The sequence below is a fragment of the Pogonomyrmex barbatus genome, unplaced genomic scaffold (assembly GCF_055798465.1).
Source record: "Pogonomyrmex barbatus isolate J1 unplaced genomic scaffold, ASM5579846v1 scaffold15, whole genome shotgun sequence".
NCBI classification, from domain to species: domain Eukaryota; kingdom Metazoa; phylum Arthropoda; class Insecta; order Hymenoptera; family Formicidae; genus Pogonomyrmex; species Pogonomyrmex barbatus.
Window position 1 is genome coordinate 58,670 of NW_028297111.1, and position 26,573 is coordinate 85,242.

Sequence of the window (26,573 nt, forward strand, 5' to 3'; positions counted from 1 at the left end):
TCGGAATTGTCGAATTGATAAAGATATCCAGCCCAAATAGTTGAGCAGTTTCAGATTTGAATCCTGACTGAGATGATATTTTTCATGATAATTTCTCGTGGGAGGAAAGAAGATAGTCGGTATCGTGGTTATTTAAAATTTATTTCTGACTGTAATTTATTACATTGCAAATCCGTTAAAAGTAATGGCACGTGATTGGCAGCATAAAGTGTTTATGTTGAATTTATATACAGGATGTTTCAAAAGTGAAATCGATCGGAAAGTGATTGCCTGAGAATCCACCAAAAACAAAAAAAGAAAAAAGAAAATTAGTATGGAACATAGATCTGGAAATGCATTGTTTTCGTCATTTTTGTGTTGAAATTTCAAATTGCTTTGCTTTCGAATTTTTTTTATTAAAATTGAAAGAAGGGACGGTTTTCATGAGTTTTTGTAATATGATTAAAGGCAAATAAAAGCTGCGGGCTGCTTTAACACTATCCAGGATATAGCCAGGATACGCATACAGCTTTGCTTAGCATCCTTCGGTAGAGAACAGAATCCCATAAAACTTGAAGACTATTTCTTTTTCCAGTTTTAACAAACAAATTCGAAAGCGAAGCAATTTGAAATTTTATCATAAAAATGGGGAACCTCGAAAAAAATGCATTTTCGAATCTATTTATTTATACCAATTTTTTTTCTTGTTTTTGGATCCCAATAACTTCCCTCTATCTTTGAAACTTCTTGTATATGAAAAATAAGAAAAAAATTTTTAAGCATCCAAGATGTCGAGAACGCTTCATTGCATTCTTATTTGCTATAAATTTTCAGTCATACATTGTAAGCATTCTTTTGCTAAAATTGAGATATTTACTGCAAATGATCTCTCTTTTTTTTTTCTTTTTTTTTTTTTTTTAAAGACGTTCGAAAAATTAGAGAGTTGTATGTGTACTTTCCACTTCAACTCTGTAGCATTTTGTATGTACTTTGCTTGGCAATTTAATCTATATGTTGTAGACTGTGCGAGACTATCGACTGGATTACTGGGAGGCTATTCTGATTGGCTTTAGAGTGAATATTAAGAGCATGTATGGAGCGAGATTGACTTGGCCCAATTTGTTAATAAGTTTGTGCGTGTAATTGAGCCGCGTCACGATAAGATAATTCGGTCATGTGAAAGTATCATCGTGGCTCTCAATAATGTAATTAGAAAGAAGTATCAAATATTGAATGCCAGTTTTGTGACGGTGATAGATTTTGATCCCAATGTTATTGATTCCTGGCGAAAGTTTGCTCGTTTATCATCGTTTTTATTGATACAGTACATTTAATATTTTTATTTGAACATGACATGTGTGAATGTGATAACTCTATTTTCAGATAAAGATATATTGGTCTATATAAATTGAATGTAATATTTATTTTGATTCTGTTTGGTTAATTGAATATTGACACAACGTATAAACTTGCGGAAAATTTTGATGTATAATTTTAAGATGTCTTATAAAGATGTTCTTATAAAGATGATCTTGTAAATTAGTGGAACAAAGTGAGCAGAATTAATTTTTTTTCTATGACAACTTTAATAATAAATGAGCAATGAGCAAACGAATGAAGATATTAATTAGAATTGATTTTACTTACTTGTTCTGCTAATTTATAAGATGTAAGTTTGAAATACTTAGTACAAAGTAGTAATATTACTTGAATAAAATTAATAGTTTTTAATTTGTATTTTTAATATCTGCTTTTTTAATTTTATTTAGTTTATGTATTGTTGCAAAGAGTGGAAATTACACCGTCTAATATACAAATGTTGTGAAAATGATGTATTTTTAATTAACACGATTTATACTAATTAACATGATTAACACGATTGTTCTCATTTATATTTCACGAGTATAAAAACAATGGAATCAGTTACGAAATCTACTTCTAACGCACTCCTTACGCGTGTATTTGCACAGACAATTATTTATATATGTTATATAAATATTACAATATAAAGATATATCGAAATACATTACATGTATTTATTCCGTGATAAAATCTCGGCAGAGAAACTTCCTATTCTATCATACGGTGGCGGAAGTCGGCGTATTTTAAATGGCATGTGTGCGTCGTCTGGTCAATAGTCATTATCATATAAGAATGTGTGACGGTTTACTTTCCATGAGAAAATGGCACCGCCAACGTAATCATAATGCATACACACGCATACACACGTGATTTAGGCCCTGCGCACAGTGGGGGAAATATCAGGAGTAGGAAAGTCAATATTACATTACACATAAAAAAGAAAAATTTAGAATAAAAATTAAACGTAACGCACAATGAATATAAGAAAGTATAATATATATATACACATTATATTTTATACTTGTTTTCATCGTATGTTACGTTTGATTTTTATTCCGAATTTTCATTTCCATTTAATAATAATAATAATAATAATAATAATAATAATAATAATAATAATAATAATAATAATAATAATAATAAAGCGTTCGAGCAACGTTAATTTATGAGTGAAACAACGTGAAATAACGTTTGCGGGAAGAAACTGACTGAACGTGGCAGTGCGTCGACCCTTTGTGCATTATCTTTGAACGTGTGTACACATTAGATTCGATTTGTAGATTAGCCATATTTCTCATGGAGCGATCTTGCTGGCGGTTGCTGCTCGATGCATCACGAACTACATCGTCAACGCATTTCCCAGACATTTTCGCAATGAACATTTTTGTCCGATTGTATTCTAAACGAGCATCTAATTAAAATAACCTAATTGGTAACGATGTCGATTAATGTAACTACTAATAACACAGTGAAATCAAATTGATTTGACACATGCGATTTATTAAAACGTCTTTAATATGTTCTTAATATGATTTTTGGAAATATTACGTTAATTAAAAATAATCGAAGCTTACGTGGGCATGAATTGTTTTTACTCGTAAAATGACGAATTGACGATAAAAAAATGTCGTAATCGAACAGTAATATTTTATGGTTTAATTAAATGCAAAGCTCTTTGAATATTTTAACATTTGTCAAGTACGTCTTTGTAGCCAATCGTATAGGAATTAATAAATTATAAAAAAATGAATGGTTTACGAAATATTTTATATTTTATGTCAAAATATCTCGTGAACTATTGAACTTTTGACCTTTTGTATCTTAATACTTTTTTCCCCGAGAATTAGTGGAGCTTATATTACGTAACAAAAAATATATGATTAAATTTCTCAAAAAATGACAACCGTAAAAAAATGTTGACAATGGTTCCATGTTTTTTCTGTAAATAAGTTAATATCATAATTATAGCTCTATTGAAACCTATTATAATTTCTGTCTGAAATTTTTTTTTTCCAAAATTGCATTTTTTACAAGATATTTAACTGTTTCCAAGCTTTTGATGCACCATATATATGCATATATTAATATTATAAATAGATAATTTTTTAATATATTAATTTATATTCGAATAATAATTTATTAAAAGGGAATAAAAATATATTTTTAATTAAAATTGAAATATTAGTTTGAAGATATGATATTATTAATTTATTGCAATTTTCAAAATTATTGCATTTTTCAAATATAATATATTCGGGTAATTTTTTTTAAATTGTTCTTTACAATAATAATTCTTACGATAATAATTATTATATACAATTTTATTTGCAGTTAAATTATTGTTAGAGAGATTCAGCTTATTAAAATGTTATTCTTTGTTATTTTTGCAGTCTGAGCGAATGTTACTTTGCGGGCAAGGGCGCAGCCCTGGTCTTACCGCCAAACGAAAGGGCTCGTCCTTCGAGACGAGTTTCAGCCGCAGGATGCGACATTCAGCAACACTTACAATCCATGTTCTACCTGTTGAGGCCAGAGGAAACTTTGAAAATGGTAAGTGTAAAGATTTTTTGAAACATATATCTTTGCAACATAATTTTTTGCACATAATGATTTTGACATAAATTTTATATTGCAAAATTTATTGTCCTGTATCGATTTGTCTTCCTCCTAAAATAGAAAATTAAAAACTTATTTCATAAATATATTTCACGTTTCCTTAAAGATTACCGTATAAAGGAGAGTAAACATTTGAGTGCATCGCATAAAGCCCGACTGTTACGCGGATATTAAAAATACATCCGGTTCCGAGAATTGGCTATTGCGAATTGGCAACGGTTTCACAGTTTCTCGAGCCACCGCTTCTCGAGCGATTTACAGGTTGAATCGCGGGATAATTTTGTGCGCGTATTTCGGCGCGTTTTCCTTGAAACGCGGACAAACCGTTCCCAATTATGCGCTTTCGAAAAATTGGCAACTCTTCGCCTTCGCCTTCGCCTTCGCCTTCGTCTTCGTCTTCGTCTTCGTCTTCGTCTTCGCCTTCGCCTTCGCCTTCGCCTTCGCCTTCGTCTTCACCCTCGCCCTCGCCCTCGCCCTCGCCCTCGCCCTCGCCCTCGCCCTCGCTCTCGCTCTCGCTCTCGCCCTCGCCCTCGCCCTCGCCCTCGCCCTCGCTCTCGCTCTCGCTCTCGCTCTCGCTCTCGCCCTCGCCCTCGCCCTCGCCCTCGCCCTCGCCCTCGCCCTCGCCCTCGCCCTCGCCCTCGCCCTCGCCCTCGCCCTCGCCCTCGCCCTCGCCCTCGCCCTCGCCCTCGCCCTCGCCCTCGCCCTCGCCCTCGCCCTCGCTCTCGCCCTCGCCCTCGCCCTCGCCCTCGCCCTCGCCCTCGCCCTCGCCCTCGCCCTCGCCCTCGCCCTCGCCCTCGCCCTCGCCCTCGCCCTCGCCCTCGCCCTCGCCCTCGCCCTCGCCCTCGCCCTCGCCCTCGCCCTCGCCCTCGCCCTCGCCCTCGCCCTCGCCCTCGCCCTCGCCCTCGCCCTCGCCCTCGCCCTCGCCCTCGCCCTCGCCCTCGCCCTCGCCCTCGCCCTCGCCCTCGCCCTCGCCCTCGCCCTCGCCCTCGCCCTCGCCCTCGCCCTCGCCCTCGCCCTCGCCCTCGCCCTCGCCCTCGCCCTCACTCGCTCGCCTTGGTTGCAAGGCGCTCCTCGATCCGATCGTGCTGAGAAATTCTCGCATTACAGCGACTTTACTATTCCGCCAAGACACCAAAGAATCGTGTAAACAAGTGAGTGTACTTGATCTGTACACGCTATTTGTAGTACACGCTGTCGTGTAGTTTTGAAGGTGCAAGTAAATTGCAACAGTCGCTGTTATCTTGGAACGTGCTTCGACATAATACGTGATTTTACAAGGTGATCTTTTTTGTATCTTGTTTTTATCGCATTAAAATATGCCGTCTACATGCCATTAAAATGCATGTATGAAAAATAACAAATCGAAGAGAATTTTAATCAATACTCTTATTTTGTGAAAAAAAATTTCCTTTTCAAAGAATTTTGGAAAAGAAGTTGGAAAAAAGAAAATTCAATAAATATAGGGAAAACAACAAAAAACGTCGTGTTGACGATTGAAAGTAATTGTGTATTAAAAGCATAAATTTAAGCTCAAGTTCTCTCATTTTTCAAATTATTATCCCCAAAACTGGAATAGTGACTGATAATACCCTTAATATTTTATTATAAGTTTAAGAAAACTCAACAATATTTAATACATTTTTTCCAATACAATTTTTTCGAAACGCCAAACAAGAAATTCTATGCATAGGAAAATATTGGAAAGACAGTAATTTGTAAAATATTCGTCCTTAAGAAAAAAATTTGAAAATAGCTTGAGAATTTTACTTGTGATAATAAATACCTCAGTGAGGACATTAATCAGTTAATTTTAAATGATTTAAATGATTTAAATGATTTTGTATTATTAATATGCTGATACTAATAGAACTATCGATATAGAAATAATAACACAACATCTAATATCCAGATATAGTTCAGACATAATATTAGATTTCTTATATAAATGTATAAAATATCGTTATTTTTATGTACGAAACAGAGATATAAAAATTATGAATTAAAATTGAGATTGGATTGGAATTTAATCAATTAGAAAAAAAAGTCATATTTAATGATTTCTTTTTCTCAGTTGGTGTTTTTTTTTCTTTTCTTTTTTTTCCCTTTCTTTTTTTTCTTTTTTTCTTTTTCTTCCATGATACTTACTTAGAGAAGATAATGACATTAAAATCAATTATAACAAAATAAAATAAATGCTTTGAATATAAGATTTCCGGAATTCTTATTAAAAAACAAAGAATTTGAACTCTCTTGGAGGTAGAAATACAATAGACTATGTCTGAGTGTCGTTGGCAGGAAAAGAATCGTTCTTCTGTGGAGAAGAAAAGGAAATTTTTGAGAAAAAAGAAAGAAATATATCTATATAGCGGAAATAGTGACTTTAATTAATAATTATAGTATATGTCAATATAACAAATTTTAGATTTGAATTTTAGTTTTTATTTTACACAAATTTTAAAAATTCTTTTGTATTTTACAATTTTGTTGCTCTTAATGTCATGATTTAAAGTACTTTCTCGATAATAGTGTGTGAGTGTATGTGTTTTTTTTTTTGTAATATTTATGACAGATGTAAAGAGTATAAATTTACGTGACTTACGTGATCGGTATGAAAGATGATGAATCAGTAAAATTATTTTGTTTCTTAAAAACTCGATGAATTTTTGGTAATTAAAAACTGTCAGATTTCTTGAAACGATGCATATACTTTTACTTTTTATCGATTATATTATGAAGTAAAAACGTATATATGACGTAATTAATGCTTGCAGCATTAATTAATGTACTTTACCTTTCTTTCGTGCATCTGATAATAATAGCAAGTCGCGGAACTTCTTTTCTCCCAAGATATGGGGACTTTAATTTCCTTTATGGGCAGCACGGAAGCGATTCTGCCGTTATTCCTCTTCATACGAGGAAGTTCCGCATAGCCTGTAATATTTCTGTTGGGAAACTTTAAGTAATATATCCACAACGACTCTGAACAATGCGTTCTCACGTGAAGTACGTTCAAGATGTTCGTGCAATCTTCCTCTATTCAGCAAAAGTAAAGAAACTCACGCATATGTCAATATGAATGAATTTAAAAAAAAAAAAGGAGTAAAAAAGCGCATCAAATACATGCAGTTCATAAAAAAAGATTTTTATTATAAAAAAATTTGATATAAAAAACTGATACTAATTTATAGATTTATATAGATACATTGTAACATGTATATATTTCGCAACCTGTTTTACGTTTTTTTAGAAAGATATATTTATATAGATATTATTTCATTTTTTTAGTGATAGATTGATTCAAATGTTTTTTATATTAAATCATAAAATCGCAGTGGAATATCTTCCGTACGATCCAATTTGCCGTCAGGTCGATAAGAATTAAAGGAGAGAATCAGATGCGATCTGAAAAGCGCGCACCGCGCTGTCTACCGGTCGCAATCGCGTCTACCTGGAATTTTCCACGTGGGTTTGCCTCGAGTCGAGGCACCACGGTGCAGCGTGGCGCGACGATGTCGCGGCTCGGGACTGCCGGCAAAGTGGGCTAAGCGCGACCCACATGCGCGGGTCGTCGCCGTCGTCACAGAGAAGACGACGTATTTGAGGTCGCAGCCGATCGAGCAACGAGCGCTTCCAGTCGCGCGGTGCACGAATAAGGAAAAGCATCGATGTGAATACAATCAGAATTAGTAATCACGGTGAAAAGAGACGGTTTCTCGATTTCTCAATGAATAAATTGGAAAGATTAATTGCCCTTTTTTCAGCAAACAATATATGAAACTAACTAATATATTTAACTAATTAAAAATAAAAAAGTAGTGTTTTCAATAAATTAAGAGCAAAATAAGACGAAACTTGTTGACCATTAGCAATAATTGTAATGTTTATTATATTTGCCAAATTTTAAGATTTTATATAATGCCACTGGACAATAAAATTAATTTCATAAACATGAAAATGAATATTAAAATTCACAGTAGTTGAAGAATTTTTGAGATAGACATATTTATCATCATTTGATAATATTGAATATTTAAAATTTTTTCTAGTTTCTAGTTTGATACAACCTTTTCTTTACTTTAAATTTATCTAACAATAGTTTATAAATAAATTACTCAGGATTATTAGGTATCAAGGATTAACATATTTAAAGATATTTAACTATTTTGTTTCAAATTTGATAATAAAGATTCTAATTTATTTAGATTTTGATTTATGTGTTAATGTAACTAATATGTCCAGATATATATATATATATATATATATATATATATATATATATATATTCGATATTTCATCATCAAGTAACAAAAGGAAGAAAAAATATATAAGAGAAAGAGAGAGCGAGAGACAGTGGGGGGCAATGGTGGGGAAGGCAATGAGAGAGGGGCGAGGGGATTTGCACTCATTTGATACCTTCCAGCTTGTACGTAAATGTCATTCTGTCTTAGAAAAAAATTCTTATTGAATCTCAAGGAAACAAGGAACTTGATTTTTCTGCCGATATATGTTGCTAATTAAAAGACACTTTTACAACTAGAGTTATGACACGCCGAAGTATATAAATAAGATTTGGACAATCGAGAAATGAATCAAATGAGCAAAATTTCGACAGTTTTTTAAACTTAAACTATGAAGAAACAAGTCAGAGAAAATAAAATATAATGCCTTCGAATTAAAATCGAAATCAGTGAAAAATCAAGTATCAAATAAGAATGAACATACGATCATAAAAATTAAATTTTAGAAATCCAAGCATATGCTATTAATAAAATAAAACATTAATATATTTCATTTATAAATAAATAAACTAAATCTACTAAACTAAAATTTATTCTAAACACAAGAGCAACATTTAAGCGTAAATTTATACATGATACTCTTGTATCAAAACAATAAATCAATTTTATTTAATTTCAGAGAGAAGGAGTAGAAATTGTTGATTTAATTTTAACATTGTTTTTTTTTTTTTTTTTTTTTTTTATATTGCGTGGAATGGCAATAAGATTAAACGTCAATTTTTTATTTTATTAGAAATCCTTTCTGTGAGTGTACTCTCACTGGGAATGTACGGAGGAAAGAACATGATTCATCTCGCATGATCATCCAATTTGGGCGAAAGTAAAGAATGACTATTTCTTTTATCATTCAACCTGAACGAGCGTGCCTTTTTATTTAACGCATTACTTACGCAGCGCTTCTTTCACTCCGCGCAGGATGTACTCGGAACAATCGACAGTCAAAAGTGAACGGCCAACGAACGGTAAATTCGCCATTACCTTTGACACGAGTTCGCGTTCCAGATCGAGGGCAAGCAGTTTTAGCTCTAGAAAAAGTAACTCACGCTAGAAGAGATAGAAGAGATCCCTGACCCGGTTTGAAGACGACTTCAGCTCGTTCTCCTTTAGCGCGAGGGGAGGTGGGAGATATGGCACGAGTCACCGACGTGTCTTCGTACGATTCGAGTTTTGATGACCGAGGTCAAGGGCGGCAGGGTTTGCTTTTCCGCTTGCGCCTCGATACCGATCGATGAAAGTTGGAAGAGACACGGTCGAACCGGATTTCTTATCGAATATATATATATATATATATATATATATATATATATATATATATATATAGAGAGAGAGAGAGAGAGAGAGAGAGAGAGAGAGGTGTCAAAAAATTGTATCGAAGGTAATCGGCATTCTTCGCATTTTAATCATGCAATTCATAATTTCACGATTCACGTATTAGATATTGGGATTCAAACACGTGTCAGATGTGAGTCGACTCTCACAAAGATTTATTTGTGCGATAAGTAAGATAAATATTTTTATCATATAGTTTTATCTTGTGCAATATACCTGATGCTATCTAATGTTGAAAAAAGTGTAGTCTTTCATATTAAAAGATTGCTTTCAAAATGCGTCCGTTGAATGAAATACGCGTCTCTGATCTTCATAAATTCTTTAGTAAATTTTTTAGTAAATATATAAACGAGCATATATTCATGAATATAATATTTTATAGCATCGCAATACAAATTCGAACAAATATCTACTGCTGATGTTTATCTAGTATAATAACACTTTACTGATCATTTTTATTTGAAGAATTTAAGATAACAAAAATAATTGTTATTAAATTGTATCTGTGATGTTGAAATAATGTATAATTTTTTATTATCTTTATTCACATTGCGCTTAATTTATTCAATTTATTGTTGTTGTTTCAAAAAATGAATATTGAATTGACATGTTCTAAAATTCAGGTATTTGAGATCAATATTTTTTTAAATTATATAATGAATTTATTTATATTTTAAATTATATAATAATTATTAAAAACTTGTAGTCTACTTATTCATTATTAATAATTCTAGTTTACATTTATCTTTTTTTCTTATTCATGTTAATATAAGAGATATCATGATAGATAAACAATTATTGTATGCACTGTTTGCATCTTATGTATATTTTATAATAATTTTCTCAAAAACAATATAGTAGATGGATCTCAGAATTTACACATATGAACAAAATACTAATGGGCATACAAACAAAATAGTATATCAATGGTATTATTTTTGAATTTCTGACATTTTTAATTTGCGGTGTGCGTCACGCAACATAAAGACTTAACGCACATATATATTCGTTAAATTTTTATATTGCACATCACAAATTAGAGATTTCAGAAATTCAAAAATATGAATTATGTTTCTCTCTCTCTCTCTCTCTCTCTCTATATATATATATATATATATATATATATATAAAAGAATAAAAACATAATTCATCTGGATAAACAGAAACAAATTTAATGTTCACGATATTCCAAGTATCTCCGATACACACGGTATATGGCCGTTTTCCTTCTCAGCAGAAGAGATAACTGCAGAGAGCGGTTAAAATCGCTTGGTCTCGCCAACGGCTAACATTGCGCGAAGGAAGTGGATAAGCAGTAAAATTGCAAGCTCATGAGTCTGACCTTTACGACGGTGTAAATCGCGCTGTAAGATAGGAGAGCGCGCGGCGTGAGGATGCGAAGGCAAAACATTTGAACCTTGCATCTCGTCTCTCGGTAGTTTGAGTAATTTGTCGTGTTCATCTTCTTTTAAGCGAAAAGAGAAACGAACGGAGAAACGCGGTGTTGACACGATAAACACACCGATCCCTCGAGCGACATAATACATATCACTCGTTCGTCTTCTTGAAAGCTTCGCCTACTTGATCGCTTCTTGAAACAAACGATCATCGTCGATCTCGATTTCAGCGTCTAATGCACGAGATATTCATATAATTGCAAAATCTTCACTGAAAGTATATCGATGGAAAGTGAGATAGGAAAATGACAATTTTATAAATTAGGAAAAGGAAAAAAGGAAATGTATGATTAGCGTAAGAGATGAAAGATACTTCTTTTATCTGTCGGTACACTTTTTTTTTTTTAAGTTGAGCTTCGGTAAATGCTAAAAGCGTCAATTTTAAAATCAATTCTTTTATTCATTGCAAAGTATAATATCAAGTATAATATCATTATTGATAATATCAAGTATATATAAAAGTTTATACTATAAAACAATAAATGCTTTTCTGATACAAAAGTAGAACAGATATTTCAAATCTAACATTAATAAAGTATATTTTATTTTATTTTAGATGCAATTTCAGTTTTGACTTAAATTTGAAGTAAATTAAATATACACCACAAAAAATAATATCAAGTATATATACTTGATATTATCATTTATATATATATATAAAAAATTAATAACTAATAATTAAAATTAATATTCGGCCAATCGTATTTTCGTGACCTCAACCACAGTTTGACTTTTTAAAACAATACATACAAAAAAGTGATCAATAAAGCATGAAATATACGATATAATATAATCATATGTTATAGAATAACAGTTTGATTAATTAGCTAGATTATTCAGTTGCTCTTGTATTTGTTTCATGAATAATCTTAAAATATTTCTCGTGAATTATATTTTTATTTATTTCTTCCGCATTTGAGTGGAATAGTTTTCATGTTGACTTATATGTTACAATTACTAAATTAATTTTATTCTTTTAATACGATTTGCAATTAAGTAATTCGAGTAATTTCTCGATTTGTATTAAAATTCTCAAAACTTCGACAATTAATCATCATTCCAGGAAGCAGCAATTTTTACCTGAACTGTGCATAAAAGGAAAAAAAAAAAAGATTTTCATCACGTTGCAATTATCTCTCACGATACAAAGCCGAGAGGTTTGCGGGCAAAAAAATTCTGCACCGTCTAAAATTCCCTGTTGTCATCCTTTGTCAAGAAAGATAAATGAATCCCGTCAACGTAATACGAGTCTGGTAGGATTAATGATGAACTAGAAGCGTTGCAGCTGCTAAACAACGTTGTTATGTTAGGTTCGTAAATATCTTCCTCGGTGCGATTATTTCCCTCGCGAGAAAGACTGGCGAAACGCACGTGGATGGACACGTGGGCGCCTTTATGGATCGCACATTGTTACCATCATGACCATCGACCTCGTAAATCGTTTCGTCGATTGCTCGGTCATTTTAACTGCCGGCTACTCGATTACCATAGAAATGAGGTTGGCAGAGGAAAGAATGCCTTCACAGTCATATAGATAAGACTAACTATGCTAAAACACCACATTTTTAAATATCCTATTATATAATTAACAGTTAAATTTAGTTCAGCTTTTTCATTTTTACCAGCATTGCATGCGGTTTACTTAAATTAATTGTATTAATATATTTTAATACATCAATTAACATTACAGAGTATGTGGAATGTGCTAATTATCAGTTTTTTTGATTTTTTTTTGTTTATTATAATACGTGTTATTTATGTGTCAATAATTGTGATAAGCTTTTGTGAAGAAATATTTAATGAAATTTGTCAGAATTCAGGTTTGGGGATGTAATTACTTGCGTTACAAGCTGATTACATCTGCGCGAGGCAGAACGTTTGAATATTTGTTACGTTTGAATATGTAAAAAGCGCGGGATAAGCAAAATTTATAAAAAAGGAGATAATTACAATTTTTGAAGCGAATAAACGAATTTTATCAAGCAATTAGCTGAATTACAGAAATGATAGGAATCACTGCTGAAATTGGTTTTCAATGTAGCGAATTAACAAATTTTGACTACACGGAAAGAACAGTTTTGCTAAAATAAAAAAAATTCGGCAAATACAGATTTGAAAATAATTTTGTTGAATTATTAAAATAATTATGTAGATTGCTTAAACATGATAATACTATAAAAGATTTTTTTACTCTGGCAATCAACTCGAACATTCTACATAATTATTATTTCAATGGTCCAATTTTTAAAATTTAATTTAATTTTATTTTATTTTATTTTACTAAAAATTTTTAATATTTAATTTTTTAAAGTTTTAATTAAAAATTGAACCATTGAAATAATTATGTCCCGACAAAATTATATCCCAACTTATATTTAGCTAAATTTTTAACTGCTTTAGTAAAACTGTTCTCTTTTCGTATCAATCAAAATTTATTAATTTATTATTATCATTCACTCATTATACTAAAGCGTCTAGAGAACTAACATTCTACAAAGCGTCTAGAGAATTTCATTAAAATATGACAAGTGTAACAATATTAATAATATTTCCTGATGAGAAACTTGAAAATTAGACAACTACTATCATTTACTCGCTATGCTGAATACATAATGTCCAAGTGATTTTCATTGAGGTGTATGCCGCAAGTACAATAATATTAATAGCACATAATCGATAAAAGAAGAAGAAGAAAATGTTTATCGTACAATAGGCTTGAATATAATCTTCCGTTACTCCGCGATGGTTTCTAGACTAAATAAAATAATAATTAGCGTGGCGTTACGGTTGCCAACCTACCTGCAGTTCCCAACCTACGATAATTCCCATCTTAAAATTTCACTCGCGGAAATTTTCATATGCGGTCGCGTAACGACAACTTTGTCTTGTAAGTTCTCGTTGAAGATGATTATCGGGATAGAAATTCTGTTTTTCGGTTATCAAATAATACTTCCGAGATAGATCGCAGCGATAAGATACTCAGTGGCATTTCAAGAAGAAAGAACAAGCAGATTAATTAAGTTTAATTAGAAATTAATATAGACTCACGCCCGAAGCAAATATGTAGCGTATGTATCATATGCCTGATGTCACGGGCGCTGACTCTTTTCCGATTCGATTCGATTTGATTTTTCGAGTAATCGCGATCGCGAATTGATAATCGTGATCGCGTCGTCCGACATGAGTCACGCGGAAAGACTTACTCCGGATTGCCGTCATTTCTTGTTTCTTGTTTCATGTTTCTTAATAATAAATTAAATTCGAGAGGGACGCGGAGGAACATCGGAGATGTTCCTCCGAGCCCTGGACGGAGCTGACGAGAAACTGGTCCCTACAAGGACAACGAGGTAAAGGGGCCGCGCGATTCGCTACAGGTCGTTTTGTCGACTTCTTTTCAACGGAACCCCGTTACTTTTTACGCCCATATTTAAACTTACGCATACTTGTCCGCGCGGACCGGATAACTTTTATGCGGATAGTGTCAGTGACCGACCAACCATTATCCAACAGTTCAGTTGGCCATTTCCGGCGTTTTATTCGCCTGCCCGCGCATGCTCGCTTTTTTGTTGTTGTTCTTGTTGTTGTTGTTGTTGTTGTTGTTTGATCGATAACATTTTATGAAGTTGCCATGTGGCGCTTCACAAAAAATCCAGATCGTGCCATAAAAACACACACACACACACACACACACACGTGTGTGTGTGTGTGTGTGTGTGTGTGTGTGTGTGTGTGTGTGTGTGTAATGTTTGACCAAACTAACGTTTGACGAATAAATTTTCTGTCGAAAGATACAGTATCTTGCGACAAGTTACGCACAGGAACGAGACAAAATAAATTTGACGCCGACTCGTTATCTATTTTAGCTTTATTTATTTTAACTTAGAGCTCTAGCTTTATTTTAACTTAGAAAAATTAGCAAATCGTCATCTTATTCTTCCTTTCCCTATAAGAAAAATGTCTTTACTTTTCACTATGTGCCTTACGGAAATGTTACGATGCAAAGTCTGTATTTGTAAATTTAATATTTAAGGAACATTATCATTTTTCTCATCATTGTCATCCTTTACGTATTTCTAGCTTTCAAAAAATATCTTCATTAGATCTCTAATGTTTTCATGACAATAACTCAAATATATAAATACACGATGAACTTTGCTTCGTCGATTACATTCTAACATATAGTAATATAGTAGCACTCCGAGTTAGACGGAATTAGAACGGAGACGGAGTTAGAAGGAATTTACATCCCACGATCTGACAACAAAGTACACGTGCGAGTAGTCACGAGAGTGATGAAATTACATTATATCACACACATAATTTTGATATTTAATATAGAGTTTATTCCTTATTCTAACACAGCCACTTCTAATTTTCATTTTTTATTAATTTACTCGCGTCAAGTTATGTCAATTTTTATAGATCAGTAAAATTAATTAGCACATTCTATAAATATAAAAAAGAAATACAATTATTGTAATATATAGTTGCGCTACTTGTTGTATTAATAAATGTTATGTTAATCAATTCGATAAATACAAGGATATATAAATTTATAGTTCTTACTTTGTATTTTCTAATGTCTAAACTGAAATGTAAGTTATGTGGAACCAACAGTCTATATAAAGTAAAAATTTTCAAAAATCAAATTTTGTATATTGTATATATTTCATTGCAGTTAGCAGAATTATGATATAAAATGATATGCAATGTAATTCGAAAACAAAATTTGATTTTTGGACATTTTTACTTTACATATATACATATATAGAATGTTGATTCCCACATGACTTACAATACTTAAACATACATACATGTTAAATATAATGTTTTTTTTAGAAATGTGCTAATAAAAAACTTATATTTTATGCGTATAAATTATTCTTAATTAATATGATTTTTTTATATTATTACACATTACTGAAAGTTATTGCATTTTTGTCTCGGAGGTAGAATTTAATATATAGCGTGTATATATCTTTTCTCTCCGACCGTCTAATCTTCCTATTCCAATTTATGTTTCTTAAAATCTTTTATTTCTCTTATACAGTATCATGATAAATTATCATCTCTCACGCGACTGTTGCGACTTTTCCGGGGTTTCGTAAGGTCGTAAGTTTCGCGATAAAGCTATGTAAACGGTGATATGCTAGACGATCGACATAGCTCAGCAATAATATCAAAACTTTGGCGATGAAATACGACTTACATTTAACTCAAATATTATTTATGAAAACATAATTGCGACAAAGAAACCTTGAATTTTATTTTCAATCAAAATTGTATTCCTCTGATTCTTTTTACGAAAATGACAGTCAATATTCATTGGATTGTTGTAGGCGCCATGTAAATAATATGATTTTTATTAATATATATGATATATAATTGTTGCAATTATGAAAACAAAATGTAAATAAAATATATCATTATTTTATTTCATTCATCAATGTTTTAATAATGTTGAATATTATAAAAAGAAATAAAGAAAAGAAACGAAGATGTAATTTTATAACTTTTTTTTATGTAATGAGAGAAGAATCAATTTATTTTATGTGAAATATATATAAGGTATCCAGAAGTCGTGCAGAATTAAACAATGCGATTCTCCGCACAAAGGATTATATTATGCATTTCATAAATATAAGTTATAAGAAATTAGTAATCTTTCTTGAATATCACATATAAGTCCAAGATAAATGGTAGAAATTATAAAAATATGCATTTCAAATTCCTACCTTATTAAACATTTTTATCTTTCCATTTTATAGATTCATTTTATAGATAATATCTATAAAGCTAGATAAAGAATCTATAAAAATGAGAAAACGCGTTTCTACATAGTGGCACGTAAAAGGCGATCTAAACGTTAATTATTATTGTACAGACTAAAGAAGGTTAATTTACTGAAAGTTCTTTAACTGGACCACAGACTTGTAAACGACGTACTCGTACCACTTGGCACTTGGATTAACGGCTGGCAGGAAAATCGCACTTTTTTTTCCAGGATCAGTAGTTCGGCCTGGCATGAACATTGTGATTTATTTGGCGTTCTACGCCATTGCCCGTGCCGTCACAGGCCGCTGCACAGTATATGGCTGAGAGTAAGCAATGCCGCCGTTCATTCTTTTCGGTAATCTTCTTCTTTTCTGTAGACTAGCGTGTCCGATCACTACAAAATTTACCACAAAGTCAGGCCCCGCCGGAACGATTCAATCACAAAAAAAATTGTTCGTCCTGAGAACTCGTCACGTGATTCGATCTTCATTGAAAAATTTTGATGTTATGACATCGACACTCTCTTGCGTTTATAAATTATTATCAGAATTCTGCTGCAAAGAATCAAGTTTTTTTTATCCTTCTTGGTGTCAAGAAAATTTACGTATGATAGCTAAAGTTTAAATGTAATTTGAAAGCGAGATTGTTTAATAACTTTGTCGAGATAAATTATATGTTAAGATAGAATATAAATACCGCAGGATTTCAGATTTAATGTTTTTTTTTTTTTGTTTTTGTTTTTTTTTTTTTTTTTTTGGAATATTCCCATCTCCTATTATTATTTTTGTGAAATTTAATTTCTCTTAAATATTAAAGGAAATTTTATGCCAAATTCAACTATATATAATAAAATTATTTAATTATTAAAATTTAACAAATAGACTGAAAAATAATAATGGGAGATGAAGGTATTTTAAAAAATATTAAATTTTTGAAAAATTTAAATTCATAAAATTCATAAAATATATAAAAAAATGATAAAAATTTTGTCTAAAACATTTTTCTATATTCTATATATTGTGTTGATATTGAATTGATTGAGATCAAATATATATGTTAACTATTTGGAGTTGGTTTACTCCTTAAATCTCAAATTGGTTCGATATAAAAACATGTGTGTCTCTTAGATTTTTGTGTTTAACAACATATTTCAAGGAAAAATTTCTAATCGGTTTCAAACAGTTGTGACAGATTTTCTTATGAGTGAAACGTTTAGTCGTTTGGCGACCATGATCTTGAGCTTAATGCGTTTGTCCTTCTGAATCAAACTTTCATTGCAATAAACATTATCTGTAATGGACATTATCTGTTTGGCCGGCCGGCTCATTACTCGTCGTTTATATATCTGTCCCACCGTTATCATTGACATTACACCACACCCATACCTGATTCTATGATAACATTGGGTTTATAAACCTGTACAAATTGACAATGAATTTCGAAGCTATCGATTCGTGTCTTTTAGTTGTAAAAAACAAATCGTTTTCTTAATGTTAATAGGACGTTGTTTCCAACAAATCAGCAATATTGAAATGGTTGAACGTGACATGACATATTTTTTTCTAATAGCCGTCTTCTAGTAGCCAAGAAAGGAAGCCGAACTTTCGGTGATTAAACTTGACGAAATGTTTTTAAATAAAAAGCAAATGTGCAAACACGAAAAGTCTTATTTTATTTATTGAACAGTTGCTTTGTAGTTATCACAGAGAGATTTTTAAATTTGCAGTGCAGCGATCAGAATTGTCCAGATATAAGGATGCATAAATTAGATTAGATTTATTATACATAATTGATTTTATAATTTTATTTCTAAAGAAACATGGCGACTATATATTTTTTGCATTAAGAAAAAAGTCCTCTTAGAACAAATAATAATATTTTCTTCCAACATATTCAAAATTTCAAAATAAATTCACTATAAATTAATTATAATAAAATATATACAATTTTTGCATTTATCAAATTATTTCGATAATGTTTACACTATAACTCTTAAATTTTCCTCAGAGTGAATAAAAATATCCAACTTTAATTAATCTAAAATTACAAGAGTCGCTAAACACGTACACAATAAAAAAGCATCCCTTAAAAGCAGCATAAAAATCAACGTTACTTGAAAATAATAGCCAATAAGTCATATGTATATTTTATATAGTTAAATAATCTAATTATGAAATTTTAAAGAAGAATAGAGAATTATAGCTTTAGAAGAATAGAGTATTATATTTTGTTTCAAAAAAGAAATCCATTCTATAAATATTAAAATTATTTTAAAATAATAATAATAATACATAAGCATTATTTATTTATAGATATATTGTGTACGTGTTTAGCGACTCTTGTAATTTTAGATTAATTAAAGTTGGATATTTTTATTCACTCTGAGGAAAATTTAAGAGTTATAGTGTAAACATTATCGAAATAATTTGATAAATGCAAAAATTGTATATATTTTATTATAATTAATTTATAGTGAATTTATTTTGAAATTTTGAATATGTTGGAAGAAAATATTATTATTTGTTCTAAGAGGAAAGTTTCTTAGGAGGTGCAGCGCAAAAATTTAAATTATTTTAATATAATTTATAACATAAATAACGCATATATCTTGTGCGTTTGGTTTTCAAAATGGATTATTATTAACATGGTATTGATTTACTAGAATATAATTTATTCTATTGATAAAATTAACAAAATAGAGAATTTTGTTCATCACACCATAAGCAAACAAGACAATTTCCAATAAATCTGAACAAAAGAACGTCAGGAAAGTCAGGAATTGATTTTGGATTTTGATTGAGATAGATTATGCGTCGCTCGGATTAAGAGGTTAAAAACCGGTACGAGAGAGCAAGTAAGTAAAGTACCTCGCCCGTGCTTATCGCGTGCATTTCATAAGTGTCACAATTGTCTCTGGTAACTCATTGCACGACTGGTCACGACACACTTTCATCACGGCCGCAACAGCACAAGAAGACTTTTGTTGACCTGACGTACGTGACGCCAGATATAAACGCCAGCAACGATAGAGCAGGATGGAAAATCGTGGTTCCGGCATTCTGCAAAATTACTCGTTTCGCCATTGAGCCACATAATAGATTTCGCGAATCGCCACATTCGCTCATTGCTGCGCCGCAAAGTTGTGTAATCTCGGGCAATTATCGAACCACCACCCGTTATTAGAAAGTAAGCCTTAACGGTCCTGCTGCATATGCTGCAACTAATTTCATATCGCTATCGCATTGAAAATTTATATCTATCCGGATGAGGCAAGTAAAAACGACAGGTCGGAATCTACGGCGAATACATGAGAGATATCGACTTTTATAATACGAGTGAAAGTATCGCGATCTTACGACTTCAATAATTCCCTAACGTAAAGTATTTGTAAATGGAGTGATTAAAATCTAGCGAATGGTGCCAGGTGCATTTCAATTCAATTTATTGAGGAAATTGAAAATGTTTTTGCTTTAACGGAATGCTCTACTTGACTACTTAATTAATTTAATAAAGTCTTTCTAAGTCTCCTTTTATGAGTAGTGAGATAATATTATATTTATATTTTTCACAGGAATATGACAAATTGAATTTATTATGTTGCTTAATTTGCTTTTAAAATATATTTAGACATTTTTAATGTAATGTATAATTTCATAATAATTCAAATATAATTTTTATATACAATTATTTGAGTTTTATTAATGTAATTTAAGGATTGCGTTTGATATTAATATGTAATAATGAAAAGTAATAGATATTAAAAAAAGTGCATGTGAAACTAGCGTGTCGTTTGGTGAATTCTGAATTATGGAAAGTTATGGCTTTATTTCTATTAATAGTTTTAGAGTTCTTTAGATATTAAAGTATAAAAATGTTTTAGGACATAATGAGACACTAGGTTGACACGTAGCATCTCATTGTATTTAGCGCGAGTTCTATTGATATTATATTACCAGATTTCAAAAGTTTTAGACAAGTTTTAGAAAAAATTCTATCGAAAAACATTGTCTTTTGTATTTTTATCGTTTTTAATTCAGAATATGTTCTAACGTGTTTTTTTTTTTTTTTTTTTTTTTTTTTTTTTTTTTTTTTTTTTTTTTTAAGAAAACGTCTGTTTATAAATATTATTTGTCGGTGTTCCTTAAACAATAATTTTTATTAAATTATTTAAAAAATAGACGAATAATATTTATGAACGAATTTCTTCAAAAAAATGTTAGGATACGTTCTGAACTACACGAAATGGTTATAAAACTGATAAAACTATTGAAAATCAAATAGCATCTCATATATATATATATATATATATATATATTTATGAATTCTTTTTTTATGTGATAAAATTTGTTTAAAAAAGTAGTATCTTTTATCACGATTTTTTAAAATTTGTAGACCTATACATTTTTTAAAATCGAGCGATGAAACTATCAATAAAATTCACACCGAACAAACAATCGCTGTGTGAATTTGGTGTCTTAGTTTGTCCTAGTATTTTTATATAAAAATATTTTTGTTCTTTAAAGATCAGAACTATTTGTTTAACTTATAGAAAATAATAAAACTATTGAAAATAAAATTCATTTATTTTTCGCCAGTGATACACCACATACATATATGCACACATACATATATGCGCAAAAAGAAATCAATATAATATATTCATCATTATAATATAAAAGATTGATTTATTGTAACAAACAAATCAAGCTTTTTAATTTGTGCCATGGAATTACGTGAATATCGCGTCACGAGGTATCAATCGTTCCGACAATGAAACGATAGTGTACTACTATGAGAAACTTGCTAAATTTTTTTTTTTTGCTGACCAAAACTACGGGATTCGTATCGACATCATAATGCTTACATAATGCAATACCGTGTCAAAATGCACGTTGAGCGTTTTTTTCTCATGACTCAATCGTGGTGTAAAAAGTGATCAGGATTACGTGAGCGAGTTTGGCAGCGATGAGTTGAACAAAAAGATTCTGAAAGGAAGATAAAGCGTGTAATACATCGTTACATCGAAAAAAGAGAGAGTAAAAGAAGGAAGGATGTGTGAAATTGTGAAGACCAATTTACATCGAAATATATGAGACGGATAAAGTAACTAAATATTTATGAAAAATATAGTAACTATTTAATTCTTTGTTAACACGTTCGGCCCTGAATGTGAAAAATGTAGCAAAATATAAAAATATTAATTATATATATCTTTTTTCATGCTATTTATTTAATCCAAAATGTAATTTTTGTTTTATAGTGATTTTAGTAAAATGCGTGATTAAAAATCTAAATTAAAACTAACTACATTTGTTTTCACAAATCTTTGACACTGTTCTGAATTGGAACATGGATAGAATTTTATTACACGATTTTTTTTTTGCTTGATCGGAAAGTCGTTATTTGCAAAGTCGTCATAATTTCAATGCGAAGGCTGTCAAGAAAGTAGTTCTTCGTCAAGTTGTAATCGAACGCGAAAGTTGTATTTTAGACTAAAGACAAAGATCGAAACTATCCATTGAGCCATTTTCTTTCTTTTTATTAATATCTTTTATTAATATCGTTATTTCGTATTTATAGCTTGCTTATATTCCTCATTCGCGTAGTGTATGTAATAAAATGTAAGGTGTGAAAAATGAAATAATAGATCTTAGTCACAAGAACTTAGGCATGTAACGATCTTGTGTGTAACTACCAAATAGCACGAGTTAGCATTATTAATATGAAGATTATTTCAATGGTGTAGATATCGTCGCGATAGAATTTAGGCGAATCGTTATGACAAATTAATTATTTACGTACGCAATTTACTACCGCAATAAAAGGCGGCAGCAGTCAACTTAAATCAAGTTAATATCAAAGTAACTTGCATTACTAATAATAATCGCACAAAAACATCTGAATATAAGACAGTACATACTTCCACTGTCATTGATTTATTTTCGGCCACTGTTTAAAGAAAATTTGATCCAATTTTCAGCTTTGAAGTTATCTCTTATAACTTATAATTTTTTCTGTAAATAGAATTGTGAGAAGCTATTTTTGTGAGAAACGTTTTAGAATTCAGTGCTGGACAAATAAAATCTTTGCGATATCTGTGACGTTTTAAGACTAGTCCTAGTTCTGTTTAGTGCGATCAGAGTTGCGCAGAGATAATGAGGAAGTCTTACAAAAAGACATTAATCTCACCTTATTGTCCGAGAACTCGTTTAGCGGTCGCGCAACCTGCAATTTGGTAAATTAACGAACCGTGGGTCCCCTTGGAAACTTATGAAAATGGTCGTGATTCCCGGAAAGCGCTTTCACCGAGATCGTCAACTAAACCGCCATTGGTTGTTGTCATCTTACTCTCGCTTTTCAAACGTCAGAATGACTTGCAGCAAAACAAAGTCATAAGAATATATAAAATAAGTGCAGCAGTGAAAAACATTAATTATGCTTTCTAATTTGACTATTAGTAATACTTTTCTAGTAGTAGTAATAGTAGTAGTAGTAGTAGTAGTAGTAGTAGTAGTAGTAGTAGCAGTAGTAGTAGTAATAGTAGTAGTTTTTATTTCCTAATTTCTATTTAAATTTAATTTTGATTATTAACTTCTTTTTATCGAATTTTGAAATTTAAATTTATTGTATTTATTTTTAAGTAAAAATTTATATAGAAAAAGCAGTTTTATTGAAATATTTAAAATACATAGCCAGATGCAGAAAATAATTTTGTTCGTTCATTAAAATAATTAAAGCGTTTAAACTGCTAAAATGTCAAATATTTTTGCAACGTTATCATTATATTTCAGAATTTCGCATAATAATGTTAATAAAATTATTTTTTACTCTATATATATGATCAAGCTTTTAAGTATTTATAAGTGAAACCGTCCTTTCTATGTAATAATGGTTAATACAAAACTTACTTTACTTTTTTATATTTTATTTATAATTATTTCTATTCCAGTTAAACATAAATGCATAGGCATATGTTTGGTGAAATAATAATGAGTAAATAATGAGTAACAGTAATTGTATTTGCAATTTTAGAATAAAGTCCTTTATCTTTGCGAAATTTCTTTCTAAATTGAAAAATAAATTTGCAGGTTTTAATTTTGATTTTATTTGAATTTATGTTAATCGAAGATTCTGTTCTTTCTCTCGAGTTCGTCGTTCATTTAGAAACGCGAGCGGACGTTTGCGGTAAACCAATGACGCAAATCCAAACTGATCATGCCACGAGTAATTGGATCATCATGGGAAAGCTTAAACTTCTGATTTTACCGAATTTAAAAATTCTCTTTTATTCTACTGAATTTTTAAGATCGATTTTTATAATCGATATTGAAAAGATTTTTTTTTTTTTTTTTTTTAATTAATCCTTTAAAGACCTTGTGTTACTAATGAATTGACAGATTAAGACAGTTAAGAATATATTTTTATAATTTTTACATTTATAATAAAAAAATTATGAAAAACTTACAGATTATTCCGATTTAAAAATAATACAAAAACGGTGGTTTAGAACCTAGATGAACAATTATTTATTATAAATAAATAAGTAAAAATGTGTTCTAATGAGAATATAAGCAATGATAAAAATTTCAATTTTTTTAGTTACAAGTACTTCAAATATTCAAGATGATTATTTATATAAAGTTTTATTGCAATGCAGAGATTAGCTGTTTTGTGAATAAAAATTAAATTTTATTTGTATCACTACTCATTTCGCTTATATTCTTAATAAAAATTTAATTTTTATTTATAGAACAGTTGTTCTCTAAATCGCAATGAAACTTTACATAAATTATCTTGAATATCTAAATATCTATATAAAAAAAGATTGAAATTTTTGTTATTATTTGTAATTACATTTCTATTAAAACATATCTCTATATTAAATCGTTATTTCTGAAATAAAGTTAAATTTTTTAATACAAATTTGATATTGAACGCTTAGTTTTGAAAAAAATGTGCAAGCAAGAATTACATGAACCAGCAGACAGTCTACAACTTTTTGTAACATCTTTTTACAATTTATTTTCTGTATCTTTTGTTCAATACTTCTTTTTCTGGCAAAAACTTGTTTAATATGAAAAATGTATCGTTCAATAATTTACGTAATATAAAAATATAAACAAAGTTTTTTTCTGTGTAAAATTATTTCTTGTTGAATTAATACAAATATTACAACTTGACACATTTCTATTTATTTTTCTTTTGCGGTAAAAGCTATTTCTAAATGCACATATTTGCATTGTTAGCGGAAATGAGGATAGCATGACAGAAATCAATGTTTCATATCAGTTCGCAGTTGAACATGAAGAAACTCGCGAATTAATCGTGTTGCTTGTATTTTTAAAAAGCTTGTTTACAGCAAAGGTCTGGGTTTCGTACTGTCGAAAATGTAAGAATTCTTTCTTTCTATTTTATATTAGTATGATGTCGTATCGCTGTCTTTCGTCAGAACAATATTTTAAACAAGGAGATAGATTTATTATTTTTTTCGCTTAACATCAGAATTTTTATCGGAAACTGATTAAATAATCTGTTTGATGATGAGTTTATTCTTTCATACTTACTTAGACGCAGCAAAATAAATCTTCTGATAATCGCCGCGAATAAACAGTTTATTTATGTTTCTCTGAACTCTGAAATTTGAATTTGTAAAAATTATTGAGGTTGTAAGGGGATTTTTAATTTTCTGGAATTATAAAGTGAATATTTTTCAAACGATAATTACTTAAATCGAGATTTTATTTATTAAAAATAGATAAATCTTTCACAATTTTATTTAAAATTTTTAATACACGTATTCTTTATATTTTAAACTTTATAAAATCTTCATATTTATTTTAAATTTTTAGTATAAAATATAAATGTAAAAGATGTAAATGTTTAAATATCAAGAAGAATATTTTATCATCATTGAAATGCGAATAATAAAAAAACCTAAATAATAAACTAATATAAATAGCACTGTTCGCGAAACAAGATCTTTATGACTGATAATTTTTCTTATATTGAATTTTTTTATTGAATACTTTTGTAAATTCAGAACAATTGTTTATATTGTGAGTGTGATTATATGGTATAATTAATTTTCAGATTTGATTATCGATTTATTAATATGAGCTGCATTAATTTTGAGCTAACTGCATTGAAAATCCATTAATAATAATATAATAATAAATTAAACATTAATAATAAATGTAGTTTGCGATATAAGCGATTGTTCTGAATTTATAAAAACATAAAGTCAACATAAGAAAAACTATTGGACACAAAAATTTTATCTATTCGAAAGAGCAATTTGCCATTTATTATCCTATTATTTAAAATTTTTTAATAGTGTAAATAGAAGAGAAGATTTTTTTGATATATTTGTAATTTTTTAGGATCTTTTCGATATTATAATTTAATTTATGTTTAAGAAATTTTAATAACATAAATTTTGATATTTTATCATAAAATAATTCAAAGTAAGGCAAAAGAAAAATTTGTCGTTGCGATTCAACACCAGGATAGTCGGGCTATTTTCCAGGAAAATGCCCGTCGATCAATATTCCTTATTCCAAATAAGACCAGCTTTGCATTCGCGCGGTACCGTCTGACGGAGCACAACATGTGAGCTGAAACATGTTTGTACGATCGCGACAGTGATCTCGATCGTGATTACGGATAACGAATCGGTTTTATCCACGGCAGCCTTAAACGAATCAATGTCGTTAATCGACGTTTGGTCCAGGAAGACCAACGGAGAAGACCGTATTTG

At 30.5% G+C, this 26,573-nt stretch overlaps 1 protein-coding gene across 4 annotated transcripts in view; it reads left to right on the forward strand.

The window, feature by feature from the left end:
- Positions 1-26,573, forward strand: part of ssh (Protein phosphatase Slingshot) — a 106,070-nt gene that overhangs the window by 36,100 nt on the left and 43,397 nt on the right. For all 4 annotated transcript variants that reach the window (XM_089073416.1, XM_011640222.3, XM_011640223.3 and 1 more), the window contains one exon: positions 3,732-3,891. In XM_089073416.1, coding sequence (XP_088929542.1) covers positions 3,732-3,891 — 160 coding nt within the window. The remainder of the gene's footprint in view (positions 1-3,731; positions 3,892-26,573) is intronic.